General features: G+C 40.7%; 1 protein-coding gene across 5 annotated transcripts in view; it reads right to left on the minus strand.

The window, feature by feature from the left end:
• Nucleotides 1-25,694, minus strand: part of LOC146634308 (protein NLRC3-like) — a 223,074-nt gene that overhangs the window by 186,214 nt on the left and 11,166 nt on the right. Inside the window, exons 7-10 of one of the 5 annotated variants that reach the window (XM_085376333.1) lie at nt 25,401-25,574; nt 9,300-9,473; nt 4,743-4,789; nt 4,065-4,594 (exon numbers count right to left, since the gene is read on the minus strand). The exons of 1 other annotated variant lie outside the window; for it this stretch is intronic. In XM_085376333.1, coding sequence (XP_085232459.1) covers nt 4,065-4,594; nt 4,743-4,789; nt 9,300-9,473; nt 25,401-25,574 — 925 coding nt within the window. Of the gene's footprint in view, nt 1-4,064; nt 4,595-4,742; nt 4,790-9,280; nt 9,474-14,530; nt 14,705-20,828; nt 21,009-25,400; nt 25,575-25,694 lie in introns of those variants that run through there. 3 more of the 5 variants (XM_085376299.1, XM_085376314.1, XM_085376347.1) reach the window with 3 other exon arrangements.

The raw sequence follows: 25,694 nt of genomic DNA on the forward strand, positions 1-25,694 counted from the left end.
CAAACCTCTGACAGGATCTGCTTGAGGAGCTTTTTCATGTGCAGCTCTCTGAGCTCAGGGCTGAGCTGCTGTTTCATCTTTAAGAGCTGCTGCCTCCTCGCCGGACTTGTTCTCCTCTTCTTCTCCTAATGACACCATTTCTGCTTCATATTAAATTCAATAAAGATGCTGACATGTATCTGTAGCAACAACATCATTGAATCTAGAACAACTGGAGCCAAACCAGTGGCTCTGCTGGGATCACTGGTGAGCCAACACTTCCTTGTTGATGCAGATTTCAGGGCTTCCTTTTGCTCCTCCGTTATAACTGTTCTCTCTTCTCAACACATGATGACACAAAGGAATCAGCAGTGACAAAGATGATGCTGAAGAGAAGCACACACTTCACACATATAACAGACCAGTGCAGTTACACACACCTCTGCTCGACATCAGGCCTCAAACAAAGACACAAAACACTAACTTGACTCTAAACAGAAGAAACGAGCAGCTGTTTCTGTTCTGTGCTTATTTATATTTGACACACATGCTTCTCTTTGTGCAAACACACATCGCACTATAAGGGTAACCTCGCACACAATGATTGGACAGCACAGTGATGATGCTGGGAGATCCTATACGCAGCAACACAGAAACACTGAGAACTTTAAACAATGATGGAAAGTGTTATAAATGACTTGTTGGCCTCTGATCTGTCACAAACAGCTGAAACGTGTCTCTCATGAGTCACATGAAGGTTTTTGACAGAAAGGACAAAAAGTAGCTGCAGTCAGTTTGTGTCATTTTTATATTTATTCATCTGGGAGAAAAATCTGAGGGACATTAAAATGTGTTTTCAACAGAGACAAGAACATGAATATAACAGAACAGGTAAATGAACATGTTTCAAGTAAACAGCTGGACTGATCAGGTCCAAACACAGAGTGATAAACTTGTCAAACAGCTGTCATATCTTTATATAGAAGCTCTTTATAAATGCTGCTCACTGCAGTCTGTTTACTAATAATGTCAAAGTGTTAGAAACACAGAAACATCAGAATGGTCTTTGTTCACAGAAACCTGTCTGGGATCCTTTGTTGTTCTTTTGATGCAGAGTTACATTATAAATATAAAGAGTTATTTCAGAGTCTCATCAGTTTTCCTGCATGTCTTTATTTAACACATCAGCAGGGCTGAAGCTCTCATGTTAAACACACACTGATCTATGGACACGTTCATGTGTTTCTAACAGAACCAGGCTGTTATCAGCCTGCACTAACATTATGTCACACACACTGAATGTAACAGTGACAGTTTACATCATCACACAATCAGCTGTGATTGTTTCACTGTCATCAAACGAGTCAACAGGAAGTAGAATCAATAGAAACCAATCATTTACTGACAGCATGTCTGATGGAAATAAGTGCAGATTATGTATGAAGTCTAACTGCACACAGTAACTGTGTTACAATAAGGACTTAACAGCGCCCTCTGCTGGAGTGTTTCAGTACTGCGTTAACTAGAATACACCACCTCCTCCTCACACCACCTGCTACAGCTCTACTCTTCTATGACTACAGTCATCCACAGCACTGATGTGAGGTCACATGGTTCATATGTAAGGAGCACAGCTGACCTCAGGTCAGTTTAATGACTGTGAGCAGCAGCTGTGTTATTGTCACTGTGACAGGGAGACACTCTCAGACACAGCGCTCATGTCAGCTTGTTCTCATGCAGGAGGATCAGGAGCTCCATGTTTGTCTTTCTGTTTGAATCATGATGTGTTTGTGCCATCAGAGTCTGTCATGAGTACTCAGGGTTTCACAGCAGCTCTTCTGGATGCTGACGAGGACTCCAACCTCATGTTTCACCTCTCTGAGCTTCTGATGTCTGTGAACACTCGTGTTTCTTCTCTGGGCTCATCTGGACAAAAACACCTTTCTGTGTTTGGCTGCAGCCTCATTCTGACTGACAGGAAGTGTGTTATCCATGAGCTGCACTTCTGTCAGGAAGTTTCCTGCTGTGTTTCCTGTCTGTGGACAAACACGAGTGTTCCAGCTGAGGACTTGGTTCCTTCCACCTGTCCATACAGGACATCACGCTGTCTGCAGCTCTGTAAATGCAGCTCCAGGTCCTTCCACGTGCTGCTCTGTATTTGTGCAGTTTGTAGTGTGTCCTGGGAAACGTAGCACACATGGTGTTCTTCTGCTGTTTCCTCCTTTCACTGAGTGTGAAACACTGACGCTGTGCTGTTGTTCACAGAGGGGAGCTGATTCTAGCTGCAGCTGGACTCTGTCATCTAACTGAATGTGTTGGTGCTGATCACGGGGCTCTGAGGGGGGAGCAGCAGGAGGACTCTGGATGCTGACGTCAGTGTATCTGTGGAAGCTCCCACAGCGTGTCTGTCATTCAATATTGTGCTGTATATTGTATCTATGCAAAGATGAACAGACTGTGTGTTCACTGGTCTCTGTGCTGCAGCTCTGATGTCATCATCACTCCCTCCTCCACCCTCAGCAGTCCCAGCATGCTGCTGTGGTGCACCCCACCCTCACTCTACACCTGAGCCACAGACCACACCCTCCACCTCAATATACACCACAGTTTTCTCTGCTGTGGAAATGAGATCAGGAGGAAATCATCATTATTATTATTTAATAAACGCTCACATTAATGTGGGCTTATTTGTTTCATATTAGAAACATTAGTTGAGTGTTTTTAGTATAAAATGGTCAAAGTCCCTCTTTTTGCTCCTCCCCTCACCTGTGGATGGGCGGTGCTGTTACCGTGGTGACGGCTTGGATGTGTTTCAGTCCTGCCTGGTTATCACTGCAGGAATCTTTCACATTTATTACAGGTAATAACGCTGATTTTTCTGTGTATTATGAACCAAATGTATCCTGATACACACAGAGATGGATGAGCAGAGGGTTTTTTTGCAGTTTATGTAGTTACTATGGACTTAATGCATACATATTATTAAAATTAGGGCTATAACAGTTGTATTGATGTATAGCAACTTGAAATGCTCCCACAAATGGCTCCACAGCATGTAAAAATATAACAAAAGCTCTGGCGGACTTGGTTCTGTGGTCAGTCTTAAAGGGTGAAGTTAAACTCTGTAATCTTCACTGTGTCACAGAGTTCAGTGAGTCCCGTTATTCACAGTATCAATCAGATCATCAGAGAACAGCTGATCAGCAATCAGTGGTGCCAACAGCGCCTCCTGTGGTGAGAGGATGCAATAATGCAATGTAGCATTTTTCCACTCAACACTTGCAGTCATGGAAACTGTCTGTTGGATCTGTGTGACGTTGCTTTCTTGGTTAGAGTTCCTCACAAATGTCCAGATGATTCTTCTAATGAGGCGTCGACCATGTTTGCAGCTCTTTGGAAGAAAACGTCGCCCTTTGCCATCCTTACTTTTCTTTGACTTCTTCAAATGCAGCTGAACTCCAGCTGGTATTTTCTTGGACTTTGCAGCTGTTTCTGGTCATCAGTTCATTCCTGCAAACCTCTGAAGCTGAACAACAATGATGCTGCATTGCTGGCTGATCCCAAAAGGTTGATTCTGTTCATCTGGACGTTTTCAGAAACGTTTGCTCACTGATCAGGTGACTTCTTCAGTCTCAGCTGACTGCAGCTTTACAAGCTTACAAACAGCACATTTGCACAATGACTGAAAGCAGCAGCACCTGATATATATGATACTAATATAATACATATACATATATAATCCATACTAATGATGAAGGAACTGAGCTCACAGTCCATTGTTCATTCAGTGAACTACTCAGTTTATTTTGGGCCTCAGAAATGCTCACTCTGTTTGTACATCACTGTCAGCAATAGACTCATTCTGCTGTGTGGACAGGAACACATGTGACATCACTTCCTGTTTGTTTGTGACTGAAGAGGAAGAAGTTTACAAGGAATCATTTAGAAGAGTTTCAAACATCAACTGATTGAATCCATGAATCTGAAAACGTGTTTGTGAGTGAAAGAGACAGACATGTACAGACTGAACTATCTGTTCAACAGTCAGAGTGTTTCTGTAACAGGAGACACTCTTTACACTCCACTCAGCACAGGGACACTGAGGAACCACGAGACCAGACACTAAACCCAGGATAAAGAGTTTGAGTGAATGTGGTGTTGAAGGTGTGGAGGTGGATCAGAGTGTCAGAGGAGACTCTGTAGAAGGACAGAGTGCCAGCAGGACAGTCCACATACACTGCTGCTCTGTTAGAGACAGAGGAGGAGGAGGAGGAGATGGATGTTTTTATTTTATTGTGCCTGACAGACTGAGGACCATCATCAGAGCAGCACAGACTCCAGGACTGATCATTGAATCCAAACAAACAGTCTCTGCCTCCTTTCCTTCTGATGCTTCTGTAACTCACTGATATAAAAACTCTTCCTCTCCACTCGACCTCCCAGTAACAGCGACCAGTCAGACCATTTCTACACAGCAGCTGAGACCAGTAATCAAATCTGTCTGGATGATCAGGATATGACTGAACCTCCTCCACATGTGTCACCTTCCTGTTGTTGTCAGACAGTTGGAGCTTTGTGTTCACTGTGTTTGTGTCGATTGTGAGTTGACAGGAATCTGATGGAGAGAACAAACACAATCCAGCTGCAGTTATTGATCCATCATCTGTTCATTGATTGACACTTTGATGATGACTCCTGACATGATGAAGATGGTTGAATGTGTGCTGCTTTGTTTTCATGAATCCCATTAAAAACACACTTACACTTCCTCAGACCTGGTCTCAACCATCGGACTCCAGCAGGCTCCACCCTGAAAGGAGGAGGGGGGTCAGAGCAGCACAGTCAGCATGCACACATGGACATTACATGGCTCTCACACACACACTGCTACACACTGAGCTCAAAGCTCGGCTCCACTGTTTTATTCAAAGAAATCTACATTTATTTATCAGCACATTTAAAAACAGCTTGAGCCAAAGTGCTGCACAGAGTAGAGAGAAAATAGGAAACATACACAGTAATGACTATAAAGACTGGTCAGGATTGAAAGCTACAGAGTACAAATGTGTTTCCAACCGGCTTTTAAAAATGTCCAGTGTTGGTGACGACCTGATGTGAAGGGCGACTGTTCCAGAGTTTGGCTGCAGCCATCGATAAAGCTCACCTCTGTTTTTACGTCTAGTTCTGGTCAGAAGCTGCTTATCTGCAGACCTGAGGGCTCCACTTGGATTCTTTTGTTAAAGAGAGATAAGATGGAGCCAATCCATTCACAGATTTAAAGACAACCAGATCTGGAAATGGATTCTACCACGTACTGGTAACCAGTGGAAAAAGCTGGTGATGGGTCGTCTAGCACAGACCCACCGCTGGAACCAGACAATTGATGAGGGAGAGAACTGTGACAGCGCCGTTCCTTCACTTGACCTCAGTCGCTCTCGTCTGCTCCCTCGTAACACTGCTCTTTATTGAGCTTACATGAATATGCACAAGTTCATTATGACGTCTTACACAGGTATGAACAAAGAGTACCAGTCTGTGCATAGTGTGTGTGTGTGTGTGTGTGTGTGTGTGTGTGTTCCAGATGTGACCCTGTGACCCCAAAGCTGGTGCTAAGAGTCCAGCGGTCCCCCTAACAAAGGGCTCTTATACTTAACCAGACACAGAGTAGGTGTCCTCCTACACCAGGGGTCTCAAACTCGCGGCTCGCGGGCCAATTGCGGCCCGCAGGACGATAGTTTTTGGCCCCACCTTAATATGAAAATGTAATGTTAGTTTGATAATGTATGACACTTTACAGTGTTGTGGGCGGAGCTGAATTAACCCACCAATCAGGGTGGGATATGGATCTCAGGGGACACCAGCCGGGCTTGATGCAAGCAGGGAAACATTTCTCAATGAGTCAAAGTTCCAGCAGCGTTGCCCTGGAGTGTTTCTTTCTTTCCTGTGCCTGGCTGGCTTCCTCCTTTCTATTGGGCAAACGCCGACATTCGCCCCAGCGCGCTGCGTTCACAACACTTCAAAAAAAGTTGTTTTTTAAGTTGCTGCCCAGCGGGACATTATACGTATATAGATTTATACACACGTCAGTGGGATTTAAAGTTATTTTTCCACAGAGAGAGATCTCATATTAACTCTCACAGTGATGCGTAGGCGGCGGGATAAAAGAAAAGTCATGAACTCAATGCAGCCCAATTTAGTCTGCAGTCACATAGCGACACCTGTTCATCGGCAACAACAGTCCCCGGTAACCCGGACTAATTATAGGGTCGCACCGTAATTTGTGGCTCGATGTTTTTATTTGCATCACTGCGTTTGCATTGCAGCAAACATGAACATTACATATATTTCAATATAATGTAAAAGCAGTCAAAACAACTAACATCAGAAACAGCTGATGTTATTTGTTATATGTCACGGTGTCATTTCCGCTTCTTTCTCCTGTAACAACAGCCCGGCGCCGTGAGCAGTCGCCTTTTTTGCGCTCGCTATCCCTGCACTTTCTACCATCTGCAAACGCCACGGTGTTCGTGTCATCATGAAAGACATGAACATCGAGCGTAAAAACAAAGGAGACTGCTACCGGCTTTTTATCTGCCGATCGCCGTGCTACGGTTGCAAGAAAAAGAAGCAGAAATGACGTTCTCTACGCGTTGAGACGTTCCCCGTCCGTCGGCTAAACGCTTGATTGAAACTTCAATGCGACAGTGACACCAAGTAGAATTATAAATGTCACATAGCCCCAAACATGTCTTTTTCAAAGCCTGCGGTGAAGAGAAAGGTTGGTGATGAGCACCGACAATTTCAGGAAAAGTGGGAAATGCAATATTTCTTTGTTGAGCACAGGGGCACCCCGACCTGTCTTATTTGCACAGAGAAAGTTGCGCTGCACAAGGAATACAATTTGAAACGTCATTACACAACTAGACATGCTGAGCTGGATGCAAAATACCAGGGAGACGAGAGAGCGAACCGGGTTGCCAGTCTTAAAACAGATCTACTGAGGCAGCAAGATTTCTCCAAGAAAGCAACCAAAGAGAATAATGCAGCAGTCGGAGCCACGTGGTTAGTGAGATGATTGCTAAAGCAGGGAAGCCATTCACAGAAGGTGCATTTGTCTAAAAGTGCATATTGCAGGCTGCAAATATAGTCTGTCCGGGAAAGAAAGGTCAGTTTAGCAACATCAGCCTTTCTGCCAACACCGCAGCAGATCGCATTTCTGACCTGTCAAGTGACATTTATGACCAACTGTGTGAGAAAGCCAAATGTTTCAGTGTATACTCAGTCGCTCTTGATGAGACCACAGACATCACCGACACTGCCCAGCTCCCAATGTATGTCCGTGGTGTTGATGACAGTTTTGAAGTGATGGAGGAGCTGCTCACAGTAATTCCAATGCATGGCCAGACCACCGCTCAGCAGATATTTACAAGCTGTGTGATGCCATTGAGAATGTTGGTTTGCCATGGAAGAGGTTTGTTGGAATAACAACAGATGGAGCGCCATCAATGACAGGGAGGAAACATGGACTGGTGGCACAAAACAAACTGGAAGAGGAAGGCGTGGAGGAGGCCATTGCTCTGCACTGCATCATCCATCAGCAGGTCCTTTGCAGCAAATGCCTGAAGTTTGACAATGTGATGTCTATTGTTGTGAAATGCATCAACCAAATCAGATCCAGGGGCTTAAAGCACCGAAGGTTCTGTGCTTTTTTAGAGGAAATGGAGTCAGAATATGGGGATGTGCTCGACTTCACTGAGGTACGTTGGCTCAGCAGGGGAAATGTATTAAAGAGACTTTTTGAGTTGAGAGCAGAAGTGAAGCCTTCATGGAGAAGGATGGAGTTAGTGTTCCTGTGCTAACTGATCCCAAATGGCTCATGGACTTAGCTTTTCTTGTTGATATGACACATGAGCTTAATGTACTGAACAAGACGTTACAAGGCCAGGGGCAACTTGTCAGTGCTGCCTATGACAACGTGAGAGCATTCTCCACAAAACTGGCGCTCTGGAAAGCTCAGCTCTCTCAGACAAACCTTTGCCATTTCCCAGCATGCAAGGCACTCGTGGATGCAGGCACACCATTCAGTGCTGACGAGTATGTTGATGTCATTTTGAGGCTACAGGAGGAATTTGATCACAGATTTGCTGACTTCAAGACACACAGAGCCACCTTTCACATTTTTGCGGACCCCTTCTCCTTTGATGTGCAAGATGCCCCTTCTGTGCTTCAAATGGAGCTCATTGAGCTGCAGTGCAACTCTGAACTCAAAGCAAAGTTCAGGGAGGTGAGTGGAAAAGCAGACAAGCTTGGACAATTTTTGAGAGGATTGAGCCCTAGTTTCCCTCGGCTTTCCCGAATGTTCAAGCGGACCATGTGCCTTTTTGGTAGCACATACTTGTGCCAAAAGCTCTTCTCCACTTTGAACTTCAATAAGTCCAAGTACAGGTCCAGACTTACGGATGATCATCTTCAAGACATACTGAGGGTCGCAACTGCTTCCTTCCTCCCTTTTTTAACCATGCCTTTATTGTGGAAAACCTTTCCTTATAACAATATGAGCAGCTAATGCTAATTTGATGTGAATTAGCATTATATTAGTGAGGAGTTAATGTTAAGTAGGCTACCATTAGCAGCTAAAGCTAATTTGAGGTGAATAAGCATTAGTAGCTTATGCTAATACCCTTTTCTCTTGTGTTATAATGATGTGAGACGTTAATGCTAAATAGGCTTCCATGAGTGACTCCTTTCCCTTGCATAAAGATGTAAAGAGTTTATGCTAAGTAAGCTGCCATTAGCAGCTAATGCTAATACTGTTTTCCCTTTCTTTATACAACTTGAGCAGCTATTGCTAAGAAGGCCACTTTTCTCTGCTAAGGATTTGTGTGACCATGATGGAAACTCTGATAAGCTAATGCTGTTTATGGGCCCTGTTAGAATCAATATTTCAATCTCATTCTGTTGTTTGAGAACAATAACAGAAAAATGTGCACTTGAGAACAAATTTATTGTGACTTCAGCTGTGAATGTACAGTTTGTCATTATTTAAGCTTCCATTTCCAAATGTTAGCTGACACTTTATTAGGTACACTGGTATCTATATCAGGTACACCTGTGACCTAAATGTTCCTGCAAACAGACTCCTTGGAGACCCCTACATAAATATCCATGAACTATCCAGCTAGACTAGTGTGTCTGTCCCTGAAAATATTCCTGCATGTGTGATTGTTCATGTGTCATCTGCCCGAAACAAACAGGAAGTGAGTGAAAGACACAGGAAATGTTTCCAGCTCTTCCTCCTCTATCAGATTTTCTCTCCATACCTGAGAATGTCCAGTCTCCAGCCTGGATCCTTCAGTCCAGCCGAGAGCAGCTTCATTCCTGAGGGACCTGGATGATTGTAGCTCAGGTCCAGCTGTCTCAGATGGGAGGGGTTGGAGCTCAGAGCTGAGGCCAGAGAAGTACAGCCTTCCTCTGTGATCAGACAGCCTGACAGACTGCAGACACACAAAACAACAATCTATCTGTCAACAGTTGTTTTCTCTTTGTCACAATAACATCTATCCATCCATACATCCATTCAATGTAACTTTATTTATAAGTGACAATACCCAACAGACAACAACAGTCATCTGAAGCTGTTTAACAGTGTAAGGTAACCGCCTCCACTGTGAGCAACACTTGGTGATGGTGGGAAGAAGAACTCCCTTTGACACAAAGATCCTCCCAGTGAAAACAGGCTCCAGGAGGAGCATCTACCATGACTGGTTGCAGGGTGAGGGGAAAGAGAAGAGATGAGCTCAGAGAGACAAGAACAAAACAGAGAGACAAAAGTTAAGGACATGCAGTAGTGACATATAAAAGCATCAGGAGTGAAAAGAGGGGAGAAGAAAGCAGAGCATCATGGGAAGTCCACCAACAGCCTGAGCCTATAGCAGCATAACTAAGGGATGGTTCAGGGTCACCTGATCCAGCTCGAACTATAAGCTTTATCAAAAAGGAAAGTTTGAAGCTGATCTTCAAAGTAGAGAGGGCGTCTGTCCCCTGAACTCAAACTGGGAGCTGCTTCCACACCCAGTCCAACATAGCCAGGCTTTCTTTGCTGCTTTGACAAAACCTCAAATCCCAGTCAGAGATGATGAGCATCATCACAGTGATGATCATTTCTCTGTAACCCAGGCTTTCTGCTTCAGGATCTGTGCACGCTCACAGAACAAGGAGACCTTTAAACATCATTTCACTAAATGGATGGACTGAGCTCAGCCTACAGATGAACTGGTGCCAGAGATCATAAAGAACATCAAACAGTCAAATTCAACACTTTTAATGGAAATATGAGATTAATGCTGCAGACAATCATGAACCTGCTGAATTCATGAACATCAAGAATGCAGCGAGTGGTAAAATAAAGATTTGACCTCAGTGTGCTCAGTGTTCCTGTCTATTCCTAACATATTCCTAACATGATAGCTGCACTTTAGAGCTCTAAAACTGGAACTGACACATGTTTAAACTCTACATGTTACTCAGTACATTCAGTTCTGACACTCGCCCACAGTCCAACAAAGGAAACATGGAGATCACATCAGTTTGTCATCAAAGTCTAATTATTAGGGCAACTTAACCTGTTATTATCTCGTTAACTCATTAACTGATTAACGTCAGCAATTATTTTAATCACAGTTTTTAAAATCATGATTATTGTGAAAGTGCTCACTGGCTCTGAATATAACAGCCATGGGTCACAGGAGGGATGTTGATCAGTGCTGGCTTGAAATGGGCGTCATTATGCATCTCAGCCAATGGGAGCATTGAGGGTGGGCCTAATACTACTGCAGCGCTCACATGACCCAGGACAGAAAGAGAGGGGCGGGGACAGAAACATGGAGACAGGTACAGATCTTTGACATGTTCATTTTAAACTGTTCCAGGAGGCAGTGTTGATACAACTAAAGTTATCTGTTGTTGAAGAAGTCGGTCTGAGGAACGTTCTTAGGATCAACAAATGACGGCATGTATGAGCCTCAAGACGCAGCATCACAAGAAGAACACATGAGCTGTAGAAAAAGGAGAGACTACGAAAGCCACGGTGTTACAACATGAACCAGCTGTTACAGATGTAACACATGAGCTGCTATTAAACATGATGTATTTCTCAGTGTCCTGTCTGTGTGTGAGAGACAAACAGCCTCTGTATGTGTGTGTAAATACAGCATGAATATGTAGAGGACATGTTTGTGGATATAAGTAAATGAAAGCTCTGCGTCATTTGAATCTTCTTGTTTCTGTTGCAGGTCTGTGACTGAACTTCTGGGAGGAGAAACGTTGGTTTCATGCTCTGTGATTCTGTGTTTTGTCATCTCTCTCAGGTGATGGAGAGCTCAGATGATGACCCCGCCTACGTGGTCAAATTCAAGTCTACATTCAGAACAGACCTGAAGACACGCAAGCAAAATGCCAACATTGTATATGTGAAAACTGCTGCTGGAGCCAGATTCAAGGAGCTCAAGTGTTTACCCAGATCTTACTGAACTCACTGCAGGAACAGAGGGTTGTTGGAGGGAAACCTGTGGAAGCAACAACATCCGAGCCACCAGAGAAGAAGTTGGCCCTGTTGGTGCTTCATCAGAGTGTGAACAGGAGGAAGACTCAGCTGAGAACAGTGTGGTGGATACAGAGCAGAGCCCACCATCAGTACAGAGGCCTGTCCATTAGAGTGCTGCTCCAACATGCAGCACATGTACTTGGCCACAGCTGCAACATCTGTACCTGTGAAAGCTTCTTCTCTGTTGCTGCTCATATTGTGCAGAAGAAGAGAGTTTCTTTATCATCAGAAAATGTCAATGAGCTTGTGAGTCTTAGCAGCTGGCTCGGTGCAGAGGAGGAAGAACATGTCAGTCAGAGGAAGATAAATGCAGTTCATGTTGTCAACTCAACCTGGACTGTTGAAAGAGTTTTTCTTTGTCTGGTTTCTGACTGAGATTCTCCAAAGGAAATCCAGCACAAACACACACTTCACACACTCAAAGTCCTGCACAGTAAATGAGCTGATGAGCGTTTGTGCTGCTGCCTGATAACAGAACAATAGTTCTGCTGCTTCCTGTTCTGCAAACACACATTTATAAATGTTCACTTGCTGTTGATCAAAGGTATGTTGGTGGCTCTGGACGCTGAGGGAACTTTGTAAAAAACTAGATCAAATGTTAACGTCCTGGCAGAGGCAAAGAACTTTGATTTGATATTTGATTAGATTCATGTTTCAGCTCAGACTGACAGAAATATTTGAACTGCTGCTGTGTTAAAGGGAACACTGCTGTTAGAAAGCACCTGATCTGTTTCTGCACACTGAATGTTGCACTTCTCATACTGCAGTACTATTAAAATAAGTACACAATACACTACTTTTGAACTCATGATTGAATGTTGCTGTAACAAAGCCATTAATGTGATTCAAAGTGTTCATGGTTTCCCAGCACAACAAATGATTGCACAAGTGTGACTGATCCACTTTCTAATGTGTGTGTAGCCCACACTGTGTGTCACTGTGTCACAGGTGAGTCTGTGTGTCCAGGTTCTATGAGGACAACAGGATATAGTGACTGAGTCCAGCAGCTTAAAGTCTGACTCCATCCTCCATTTAAATAACTCACAGCAACAACTGAATAGCTTTGCCTTTGTGTAGCTGACACTTCATTTTAATGTCCTTCTATTCTGGTTCATCTGGTCTCAGTTTCTATAAGCACACAGGTTTCATCAGGACTCTATGACCTCAGTAATCTTTGCTGGGCCTTAATGCTCTGAACAAAGCTGCACAGCACAAGACTAAATAGAAATGAATCAGTCTTTCATTCTCACTGCTGTTTGACTTCAGCTCTCAATGTCCCACCATAACCCATGGAAAGAATTACTGTCCATCCAGGCTGCTGAACATGAAGCTGATGAAGGTGGAGTATTGTGAGGGCTGATGGAGATGATGATGAGGAATCCAGGAGCAGTGGGTGGATGGCAGCATCAGCATGAAGGATCAGCGTGAGAACACATCATCATCCACAAAGGAAACCAGTCTGAGTGTCTGACACTCTTGTTAGAAAGACGCAGTCCCAGCAGTTAGCTTGTCTGCTAGTTAGCTGAGAGCTAACTCACTTGTACATTGAATACCAAACTGTGTAAACCAGGGGTGTCAAACATATGGCCCGTGGGCAAAATCCAGGCCTTGAGATAATTTCATATGTCAAATATTGATGAATTTCCAGGCTTGCTGATAATCAATGTGAGCACGGCTGAGGTTTTATTCTGATGAGCAAACCATGTGGCCAAACACTTTAAGAGACAGACTGGGATCATACCATTATGTGAAAGAGGACATGTCCCATAGACAGCAAGGGTAGTGGTAGAGACCAGTACACAGAGAAATGGGAGCTGTACTGAAATGCAAGCGTGTCAGGAAAGAGTGAAAAGGCAAAATGAGCAGCATCTGGCTGCATTTCAGTGATATTGGAGACCACAAAGCTGAGTGCAACATTTATACAGGAGATATACAGGAGACGCTGAGAGTAGAACTGATAAAATTAGGAGCTGGCTAAAGTGAGACCCATTTTTATTTCCACCCATTTTCCACTGTGGAGGACAAAAGGTTTCAAACTGGTCCAGGTCTTAAACCTCACGTGTTCTTCCTAATAGCAGTAAATGGATAAAAATAAGGCTTTTATGAAAACACTGAATACAACTTGCTGCCTTTAAAAAGACTAAATGTACAGTTCAGTATTGAATCCTACATAAAATAAACTATATATAAAATGTGTCTGAATGGCAGAGATGCAGAACTATGTGCATGTAGCACAGAGCCACGGCTCAGTGTCTGAATGAGTCTCACAGACCTGAATGTGCTGTTGAAGCCATTTATAATTATAACGTAATTCTTTACTCGTTTGATCTGCTCCTTACCACAAGCCACCAGACGTAGAAGGTTTTGGACTTTTAACTATATTTTCTGAAGTTTTACAACTTTTCTTACTGTTAAAAACCTCGTTATGGCCATTCATGCTGTACAAAGTAATTAGACATGTGTGGTATCTACAGAAACGTCAGGATCTCAGCTAAAAGTTCACAAAACCATCTCAACAACCACCAAACAGCTGAAACAGCAGGTGAACAGATCACACAAAAAAGATCTAAACACAAATCCCCCTGATCATCTGTTTTTTAAACATGAAGCGTCGTTTTGGACGTTCATTTACTGCTGGTTCAGTGAATTTTGGTTGGACAGTGATGAAACCTGCAGCCTCAGAATCTGTGAGAAGTCTGCTTTCAGCACGCAACTGCATTGTTGTGTTGTGTGCTGTGGATTCACCTCTGCAAACTCATCACTGTTTCACCATCATGTTTCTACTTAGACAATAACAAAGGAAGCAGTTTCCAGGAACTACTTCCTGTCTTGTTAACATAAGAGTATGTTGCCCTTCAAAACATCTCCACATCTCCTCTTATTAGAGGACTGCCTTATTATTAATCTGCTAATTCTGTCAGTTGATGAAAGAAAAATGCTTGATCTCACCTGAGAGTTTCCAGTGTACAGTGTGGACTCTTCAGTCCTTCAGACAGAAGCTTCACGCCTGAATCCTTCAGGTTAATGTTACTCAGGTCCAGCTGTCTCAGATTAGAGGTCTGAGAGCTGAGACCTGAGGCCAGAGCTTCACAGCTTCTCTCTGACAGGTCACAGTGACTCAGTCTGAAAAATAACAGATAAACAATTACAAAAATAAAACACTTATGTTGAAGTGTAATGATATACTATTATATTTAGCAATATTTCATCTTGTTTTGTCAGGAAACTGAGCACTGATGCAGAGCAACATGTGGAGAGAATCAGAGGAGAAGAAGTGAAGAGAGAACAGCAGTAAAACAACACTGAATTGTTCAGTGTGCTTTTGATATCAACAGAATGTGTCAAATTTCTTTATTTTGTATTTGTTTTAGTAGAATTGATGATTATCACTTAGATAACAACCACAGGCCAGGTCTAAATTGCACTTTGGTGACAGTTACACCCAGAAATATTTCAGAAACGTGGACAATTTGTGCTCCATTGTATTCAGTATTGAACAAACTGAGTACCGATGACCACTTAATATTTTTGATATTTTATTTGAGTTGTTCCACCTGATCTGTGTTAACTAGAATAAACATTTAAAAGCTAAAGCTATGATCACATATGTACTTACAGAGCTTTGTTGGAGGCTTTGACCACTGGCAGCAGCCTCAGAAGAGCCTTTTTAAAGGCTCATGTTCTCACTTAGATCACTTTATAGCTGTATATCTCAAATTTCTGTAAAGTTATTTATTTCATATTCTGTATAGTTTTTCATATTTATATCCTGTTCATAGCCTGTACATAGCTTTTACTCACTACAGCCTGTACATACTTAGTTATAGAATATTCACAACATACTTCATACCGTGTACATTATAACATACCATAATAGACCCATTTCTGTAATATACTTACATATCTATACTATTGCTAATATATATTGTAATATACCTATATCACTAAAGCACTTCTGGATGGATGCAAACTGCATTTCGTTGCCCTGTACCTGTGCATGTGCAATGACAATAAAGTTGAATTCTATTCTAATTCTATTCTATTCTATTTATTTCTACTTACATTTCATTCTGGGAAAAATGGGGATTACTTTGAAAACAGGAACTATTTTCCCCCAAAATCAGCCCTGGATTAGTAAATCACTCCAACATGTTCTCAGGCAGAAGAAGCTGTCTTGTTATGAGGGAGAGAAGAAAAGCAGCTAAAATCAGGTGTAAAAGTAAAGCAGAGGATGAGCTGAATAAAGGACACTCAAGGCTGGCTTGGAAAGGAATGAAGTCCATGGTGGGGATGCAGAACAAGGAGCAAAGATGAATGTGATGCTGAATCAGCAGAAGACTTGGACTCATTGGATTCCAGCTTCTTTTTTTTTATTAACATTTTAGAATCACTATACAATACCATCAACTTCAGCTATCTTTCAGTACATATATTTTTTTTATTTTTTTCTATATTTAAACAACTAAAATATCCATACAATAAGAATGAAAGAAGAAGAAGAAAAGAAAAAGAAGCAAAACAGGAAACAACAAACAACATAAATAAAAAATACATAAGGAAAAAGAAAAAGGAAAGAAAAATAAATAAATAAATATAGGGAGTGTGTTTTTGTTTCCATTAATGTAACTAATTTTTCCTCTAGTCTTCTAGTAGTTAACAAAGTCAAAATCTAATGCAAAAGCAAAAACTAATTAGTCTGCCTTCCTCCATTACCATACATAAAGCTGTTAATCCTTTATATGTCCAATCTTTGAATCTGGTGTCCAATTTATTTGGAGCAAAATGTGTGTCATATGCACACCACTTAAGAACTGCTATATCCTCTTGTAGTTTATATTCTTTTATTACTGTTTCCCAAATTTTAAAAGTCAACTTGATCCATGGATTTTCAATAGTTTTTATTGAATTTTGCAAGCTTCTGTCTGCTATAATAGCTTATATGGGGATGGAGGTCAGACTCTCCTCAATAACTTTCCATTGAGCGTCATATGAAGGATTACATCAGCATATCATAGGCCTTAATTGTGCTGCCCAATAATATTCCCTAAGAGAAGGTAAGCCCCACCCCCTTTTCCTTTGTTAAGTTGTAGGGTTTTCAATCTAATTCGGGGCCTTTTTCCTTGCCATATGTATCTTGACAAAATTTTATCCCATTCATTAAACTGTTTCTGGTTAATTTCTATTGGTAATGTTTGAAATAAATATAATAATTTAGGAAGAATATTAATTTTAATTGAGTCTATTCTCGAATATAAACTTAAATATGGAATTAGATTCCATCTCGCTATATGTTCCTTAATTTTTTTCTGTATTGGTAAATAATTTTGTTCTAATAGTTCTGTAAGATCCTTAGGTATTATGACTCCTAGATATTTAAAGTTCTCTGTTTGCCATGCTAATTGATACTTATTTTTAATTTCTTCTGATGGAATATAGTTGTACTTAAGCAATTGTGTTTCACTCATATTAACCCTATATCCAGATAGTCGACCAAAGTATTCAAATGATTGCATTAATTTAGGTAAAGAGTTTGATGGTTGACCCAAAAATATTAAAATATCATCTGCATAGCAGGCTAATTTATGCTCCTTTTCATGGATATTAATACCTTCTACTTCTTTATTTTGTCTTATATATTGAGCCAATGGTTCCAGATATAACACAAATAATAATGGTGAGCACGCACAGCCCTGCCTTGTTCCTCTTTGCAGCTTAATACTATTTGATAGGTAGCCATTAATTTTAATCCTTGCCGTAGGGTTATCATAAAGTGCCTGTATTGTCTTAATTATATTTTCGTGAAAGCCAAATGTATGCAAGACTCGGTAAAGAAAGTTCCAATTAACTGAATCAAATGATTTTTCTGCATCGATACTGATTACCATTGCTTCTATTTTATTCTTTTGAATATGATTAATAATTTGTAATGTCTGTCGTACATTATCTTGTATTTGGCGCTCTCGAATAAAACCTGTTTGATCATTATGAATTAGATTAGATAAGAACTTTTCTAATCGTCGAGCCATGATAGATGTAAACAGCTTGTAATCTGTATTAAGAACACATATTGGTCTATATGACGCACATTCTAATTTATCCTTGTTTTCTTTTGGGATGGCAGAGATAATTGCTTCTTTCCAGCTAGAAGGTACTTGAGCCTTCTTTAGGATCCAATTCATTGTTAGAAGCATCACTGGTATTAATTCTTCTTTTAGCTCCTTGTACCATTCTGCCGTATATCCATCTGATCCTGGAGATTTATTTATTTTAACTTTACTTATTGCTATTCTTAGTTCCTTTTCTGTTATATCTTCAATCAAAGTTTTATTCTGTTCTTCATTCAGTACTGGTAAATCAAGAGAATCTAAAAAACTGTTAATTTCAACTATACTACTCTCTGTGTTATTAGCATACAGAGTCTTATAAAATGTTTCAAATGCACTCTGAACTTCTATTGGTTTATTTTTTTATTAGTTTTGTCACTGGATGTTTAATTTTGTGAACTGTATTATCTGCTATTTTCTTTTTTAGTTTCCAGGCTAATACATTCTTTGCTTTTGATCCTCCCTCATAATACCTTTGTTTAAGAAACATTGATTTTTTTTAAATTTCATATGTGGTCAAATCATTTATTTCATTTCTTGCTTTCCTAATTTCCTCCAATATATCCTGAGATGTTTTTCTTTCATGCCTTTTCTCTAATTCTTATTTTGTAGCTCTTCTAATTTCTTATTTCTCATCTTTTTCTTATAAGAGGATATTGCTATAATTTTCCCTCTCATGACAGCTTTTAAGGCATCCCACAGTATAGGACGAGACACCTCACCATTGTCATTAGTTTCCATATAGAAGTGAATCTCTTTCTTAATTTGTCCTTTAAAGTGAGGATCATTCAGTAAGCTTGAATTTAATTTCCAATTATTGAGTTTTGGTTGCACGTTTAAATCAACAGACAGGTATACTGTTGCATGATCGCTTAACTCTATTGCTCCAATTGCACAAGTGTTTATTTTATCTTTATTTTTCCCAAAAGATATGAAATAATCTATTCTTGTGTATAACGAGTGCGGTGAGGAAAAATAAGTATAATCCCTTTGGTAGGGATGCAAGTCTCTCCATATATCAATTAGTCCCACCTCCTTCATCAATGTATTTATATTCTTAATTAATGTTTTAGTATTCTGTGCTTTTCTATTGGAAATATCTAGCTTTGGTTGTAGATGTATATTTAAATCTCCTCCGCAAATTAGGAAACCTACTGTCTCTGTTACCATCACATCTATAATTTTCTTAAAGAAATAAATATCGCTTCCAGGGGGTGCATATATATTTAACAACGTGACTGGGTTCCCCTCAAAGTTTCCCCTTACCAAAATATAACGTCCCTCTTTATCACTTATCTCGGATATTTTTTCAAAGAGTAATTTGCTTGATAACAGGATAGCCACTCCTCTCCTTCGTCCAGTTTTATAGGAAGAGGAGAAAACTGTTGTATAACCCATTCTTTTCAGTTTTTCATGCTCCTTACAGTCTAGATGGGTTTCCTGTGGATACACTATTTGTACTTGTTCTTTCTTCATTTTAGTTAAAATTTTATTACGTTTAATTGGATTCGACAGGCCATTTACATTATATGATATGATTTTTACCATATCTTTAAGCATACCCTTACTATTTGAATATTATTAATGTGACAACGACATGTACCATCAGACCACTCCCTAAACATACATAAGCAAACATTAATATTAACATTAAAGCTGTATAAAACAACAGCTACAGAAATAAGCTTTATTTGGTCAAAGAAAAAAAAAAAAAAAAAAGACTTCCAACTGTGTGGTCCCCGATATGACCCTAAGTAAGCCCCGATAAAAGAGGGGGCTTCGAGGGGGGCCTCTCTCACCTCTATGTGAGACAGGGCCTTCCTTAGCCAGCAGGCCAATGTCCATTCTACTAATAGCATAGGTAGCACGTCCGCCTATTTTCAATTTCTGCATTGCCACTTCAGTATGTTATTTCGAGATAAGAAGTCTTTACCAGTGTATATGGCTATAGCTTGATTCCAGCTTTGATATCATTGATTTCAATGAAGAGCTTTGTGATTGTAGCAAAGGGCTGGTAGCTCTGAGAGTCCCACTGATGAGGCGTTTGTGAAGGTTCGCAGTCATCTAAAGAGCTTAGAAAAAAAGGCATCTGGACTTCTTTAAGTTTCTTGAAGACGTTTCGCCTTTCACCTCTCATCCAAGAAGCTTCTTTATTTCTAGGGTCAAATGGTGGAGAGTCCCAGATTAGCCTGTGTACAAACAGACTTCAGCCATATGAGAGTGAGTGTGAGTGAATGAGAGCACACACAGGACACTCTGATCTCTGAATGTGTGTGACGCAGTGAAAAAGAGGATTGTACTGGATATACTGTGACTGACAAACAGAGTTTAAAGAGAAAGGTGTTTGGATTAAAATGGATTATGCTAAAGTGAACGTGCTAATGAAATCTGAACTGACTGAAATGTGAAGTGAAGATAATTCAGATGTAAAAGAGAGAGAAACTGATAATAAGGTGGGGCTGGAGATCAGTGAAGGGCATGTAAACACCTGATTGGTTGAGTAGATATCAGATCGACAGTTTCACAGTTTTCCCTGTGGATTATAACTTTAAGAAGATGTGACATTCATCAAGGAATCCTGCTCTCCAGATTATTTCCATGAACACTGATCTGGAACACATCTACAGTGCTGGAAGTGCCCGTCTCACCACCAACCTCTCTGTGCACATTCACTTTTTAACCCTTTGTGAGACACTAAAGGTGTAAATCTGAGTATTTATCTATGTTAGTGCGAACACCTCTAATAGGTTGGTTTAGTCTTTCCAAGTCATATCTTCCCTTAGATCTGCGGTCCAGGCTCCTAAAATCATCCTAGTTTTACAAGCACTACAATCTAGAGGAGAGCTGCACTAACAGGTGTGACTGATGAGATCTGACCTGCAAGGATACTCATGTTTATGTGTATCAGGACAAGCAGGGAAGACCTGGACATCAACTCTGTCAGGCTGCCTGAGTCCTCTCACCCACATCAGCTCAGAACTCTGCATTATCTACTGAGTCAGACTCAGAGGATCAGGGATCAGAAGTTCTACAAAGAGTAGAACAAGACTTCCTGTATAGAGGTGTGTGGGCCTACTGATCCACAGTGTCAGCACAACTTTCACATCATATTCATCTCAGCACAACTAAAACATGTGACTGACCTCAGAGTTTCAAATCGACATCGTGGATTCTCCAGAAGAACACACAGCTGCTTCACTCCTGAATCCTGCAGGTTGTTGCAGTCTACACTCAGGTCCAGCACTCTGGGATACGAGGGGTTGGACTTCAGTGCTGCTGCCAGATAATCACAGCTGATCTCTGACAAATCACAGTCCTTCAATCTGAATAAAAAATGAAAGATGTAAGTTTATTAGACAAAGTGTGAGCTTGAAATCATTCAGTGTTTCATCATCTGTTCAGAGCTGAAGAAGGTTCAGAATGTAGAAGTTTAGAAAATGGAAACTCCAAACAGCTGAAGCCAACAGGAAGCAGCTTCAAACAAACAAGAGAAAAAAATGAATTTTTCACATTGAAGTCGTACATTTATCATAAAGTTGTCAAGTTTTGCCGTGTGAAATTAAAAAAAACTGAACAGGAATCCTCAGAGTTGAACCCTCTGCACAGAGGTTCAGGTTCCTCTTCAGGTCCCAAAGTGCAGAACAACAAGGTTTCAAACAGCTTCGTTCCAGCAGCATCAGCCACAGAAATGCAGAGATAATTCTTTGGATCTCTTGGTTGTGTTGTATGATGCTGTGTTTGCATATCTGGTGTCTGTGTTGCTTTGTGAGGACGGATCATTTACTGCAGCTCCAGATAAACAGAGCTGGACCTGAACCTGGTAGCTTCACTTAGAAGACACTTGTGACGGGAACGTCAGGTCAAAAAAGTGCCCCTCCGACAGCCAAACCCATCTGTTCTCTGATTGGATAGTTACATTTGTGATTGACATGACATTGACCAATCAGATGAAAGGAAGAAAAATAGGGTCAAAATTCGTACTTGTAACTTGCAGGGTTTTTTTTTGGCTAAGTCCACACACAAATCTTTTTCACGCACACACAAATCTTTTTTACACACACACAAATTCTTTTTACACATACAAATCCTGATTTACAAGTACAAAATATTTATGACCACATTTTGAGCCCATACAAATGTTCTGCAGACGAGTCCATGCGCTCACAACAAAGCTCAGTGTGGACGACGCTGTGCGCGCTCCAATGCTGATTGGTTAGAAAGTGGGCGGGAACAGGGAAGAGAGCGACAGCAGTGTTCAGCACAAACACGAAGGATCAAAGAAGAAGAATATGACAAGCTCAGATGGAGGCTGCAGTGGACACTTTTCATTCTTTTAACATTCGCTTTCACTTCAGCTTCACCAACAACAGCACAAGCAGAGCAGCCCACTGACTGCGTGGCCGTGACGGCGCCCCCTGGTGACTGTAAACCACTACAACATGTAGATGGCCGTCTGCTGCTCATTTCTTTGCCACCATCACAGGAGCTCTTTATCATGTTCTACACTCTCATTGGTTCTTTGTGTGCTTGTTTTTTAGAACAGTAGTCATTGTGATTGGTCAAAGAAGACAGTCAGCTGTGACTAAATGTAGCTCCTACAGCAGTGATTGGAATAACTACTGAAGCTAATCCAGTATCAAAGCTCAGGAATCAGCAGCTCCCACCTCGTTTTCTTTGAACAACTATTTTTAGCTGCTGTGTTTTTGTGTTTCTGCGGACCTCAGACATCCTGCTGCTCTGGAGAACTGAAGCTCTAAAGGCTTCAGCCTTTATCTCCAAGAAACAAAGCTGATCATGGAGACCCAGCAGGTCAGCTGATCTGTGGACAGCACCAGCATCTTTAAGTAAGTCTGAGAGGTGAGCAGTCTTTGGAAGCCTTTACTGTCTGATAGTCTCAGAGCAGGATTTGGATCATTATTTGGCTTTTCTTCTATTATTATGTTTAGTTTCTGCTTCACAGATATTCTCTGAGATGTTCTCTGAAATGTTTCCCACTGTTGGACAAACTTTCACAGTTTCTTCATAAAGGAGATCTCCTGTGCAGTCCATCTGTGATAATATGTTAAACACTGAATTATGATTCATATCTGAATGTACTGACTGTTAATTATTGATGAGAACATAATCAGTAAATATAAATATGTTTGAGTTTGGCTTTGATGAATCAGAATAAAAGTAATAAAATAATGATTTTAGAGACAGGCCTAACTCAGGCCAGCTGACAGCCTGTGTACAAACAGACTTCAGCCATATGAGAGTGAGTGTGAGTGAATGAGAGCACACACAGGACACTCTGATCTCTGAATGTGTGTGACGCAGTGAAAAAGAGGATTGTACTGGATATACTGTGACTGACAAACAGAGTTTAAAGAGAAAGGTGTTTGGATTAAAATGGATTATGCTAAAGTGAACGTGCTAATGAAATCTGAACTGACTGAAATGTGAAGTGAAGATAATTCAGATGTAAAAGAGAGAGAAACTGATAATAAGGTGGGGCTGGAGATCAGTGAAGGGCATGTAAACACCTGATTGGTTGACTAGATATCAGATTGACAGTTTCACAGTTTTCCCTGTGGATTATAACTTTAAGAAGATGTGACATTCATCAAGGAATCCTGCTCTCCGGATTATTTCCATGAACACTGAGCTGGAACACATCTACAGTGCTGGAAGTGCCCGTCTCACCACCAACCTCTCTGTGCACATTCACTTTTCAACCCTTTGTGAGACACTAAAGGTGTAAATCTGAGTATTTATCTATGTTAGTGCGAACACCTCTAATAGGTTGGTTTAGTCTTTCCAAGTCATATCTTCCCTTAGATCTGTGGTCCAGGCTCCTAAAATCATCCTAGTTTTACAAGCACTACAATCTAGAGGAGAGCTGCACTAACAGGTGTGACTGATGAGATCTGACCTGCAAGGATACTCATGTTTATGTATATCAGGACAAGCAGGGAAGACCTGGACATCAACTCTGTCAGGCTGCCTGAGTCCTCTCACCCACAACAGCTCATCAACTCTAAACAGGAATGAGCAGCTCATTTCAAAATAAAAGGTTGGAATTGTAAAGAAAACAAACAGAGCTCATAAACTGAAACTGATTTCATTTTTTCAGCTGGAACATTTTAGTTGTTCCTTTTTCAATACATACATAATTATATTTACAGTAAGTCTTATCAATCCCCTTTTCCCTGCCAGTCACCGCAAATGTTCCCTCTAATGTTTCATGTGTCTGAGCGAACACACAAACTCCCTGAGCGTCCCTTGGACCACTGTGAGCAACAGCAGACGTGTGCACTGTGGTCACGCCAGCATCTTATCCATCCAAGTTACATGGTTTATTAAAGTAATCAAATTACAGCATTTACATTTATGTTAGACTACTTTTAATTAACTGCTTTAGCCCACTTACAATGAAAATTAAAAACAACCTTGTTCATGACCTGTAGCATGTTAACACTATATGAAGTAAAAATAACTTGAACTCCAATTTTGAAAACACAACTTTATTTTTTCTATTTTTATAAAGCTCTGACTTGTATTATGAGTCTGTGGTCTGGGAGAGAGTCTGTAACTCTGTCTGCAAAATACAGGATATAATGACCAATGTTGGGCAATTAATTATATAGTTACTTCTTCAAAAAAGTAACTGAGTTTTGCAAACAACAAAGTTTGTTGCAATAAATACTGAATACTATCGTTGTTATAAAAAACGATAGTATTCAGGAAGAAAACCAAACATTGCAGATATTTTATCATAACTCTGGTTTTACGTGGCCGATCAACACAACTTAAAAACTTGTATAAAGTCCACACTTTGTCCGTCAACATGCAGCTACCAACCCAAATGGTGAGGTGGTGGTTAGTTCTTACTGTTGTTTATGATCCCCTACATTATCCTACATTCAAATATATTCTCCAGCTACAATAGTGTTTGTGTTCCTAAAAGGATTTCATGAATGTGTTATTGTTCATGTCACATCTGTATGAAACAAAGAGGAAGTGAGGTTTATCCTTCATGATCACAAACTGTTCCAGCATGTAAACCTGAGATCTGTGTGGAGCAGCTGACCTGTACGATGTGCTCAACACAAACATTATTTACCATCAGTTACTGTGTGACTGAACCACGTGGGTGTATGAAACATCGCTTTCAGTTTTAATAGCACATGGCAACATTCAGACGTGAATCTATACAGTAACACTTTGATTTGTTACAGTGAGGAGACTGATGAAGGGAACGATGAGGGGAAACTGTAACAGCAGCAACAGAAACCAGGAGACAAAGCTGAGGTCTGGGTTCCTCTATGCTACACACAGCCTCCTGCTCCTGGACTTTAGTAAACACATAAATGTCTCCAAGTACACTTACTTCAGAAACTCTATTAAACTCATTACAAGTTTACTTCAGCTTTAAATTACTCACAACATCAGCACACATGAGTAAACAAAGTAACTCACAGCTACTGTTCAAGTTTAGTCATCTTTAATACAAATATACCTCATTATTATGACTCTCACAGCTACCTGCTCATTGAACTGAACAATAATTCTGTTTGACCATTAAAACAAAATATGTGACTGTAAAAAAATCTTCAAACAGTAATTAAGAATCTCCTAAGCAATCCAAAGATAAAGAAAAGTTCACCTGCCAATTCTATAAAGCTTGGTTGTTTATACAATAATATCATTTAATGATATGTTTGGATCCTGACCTGAGAGTTTCCAGTGTACAATGTGGACTCTGCAGTGCAGCAGACAGAAGCTTCACCCCTGAATCCCGCAGGTCATTGTTACTCAGGTCCAGCTCTTTCAGACTAGAGGACTGGGAGTTGAGAACTGAGGACAGAGCATCACAGCTTCTCTCTGAGAGGTTACAGCCACTCAGTCTGGAAGAAAACAAACAAACAATTAAATCAGTCAAATGAAACATTTTTAATGCCAGCATGCAATACAATTATTGGTTAACTAAATAGCTTCATTAAAACACAACTCTTCTTCTATAGCAG

This window comes from Diplotaxodon limnothrissa, linkage group LG3 (assembly GCF_057381915.1).
Source record: "Diplotaxodon limnothrissa isolate DT_005_m linkage group LG3, D_limnothrissa_male_GT1.1, whole genome shotgun sequence".
Classification (NCBI taxonomy): Eukaryota; Metazoa; Chordata; class Actinopteri; order Cichliformes; family Cichlidae; genus Diplotaxodon; species Diplotaxodon limnothrissa.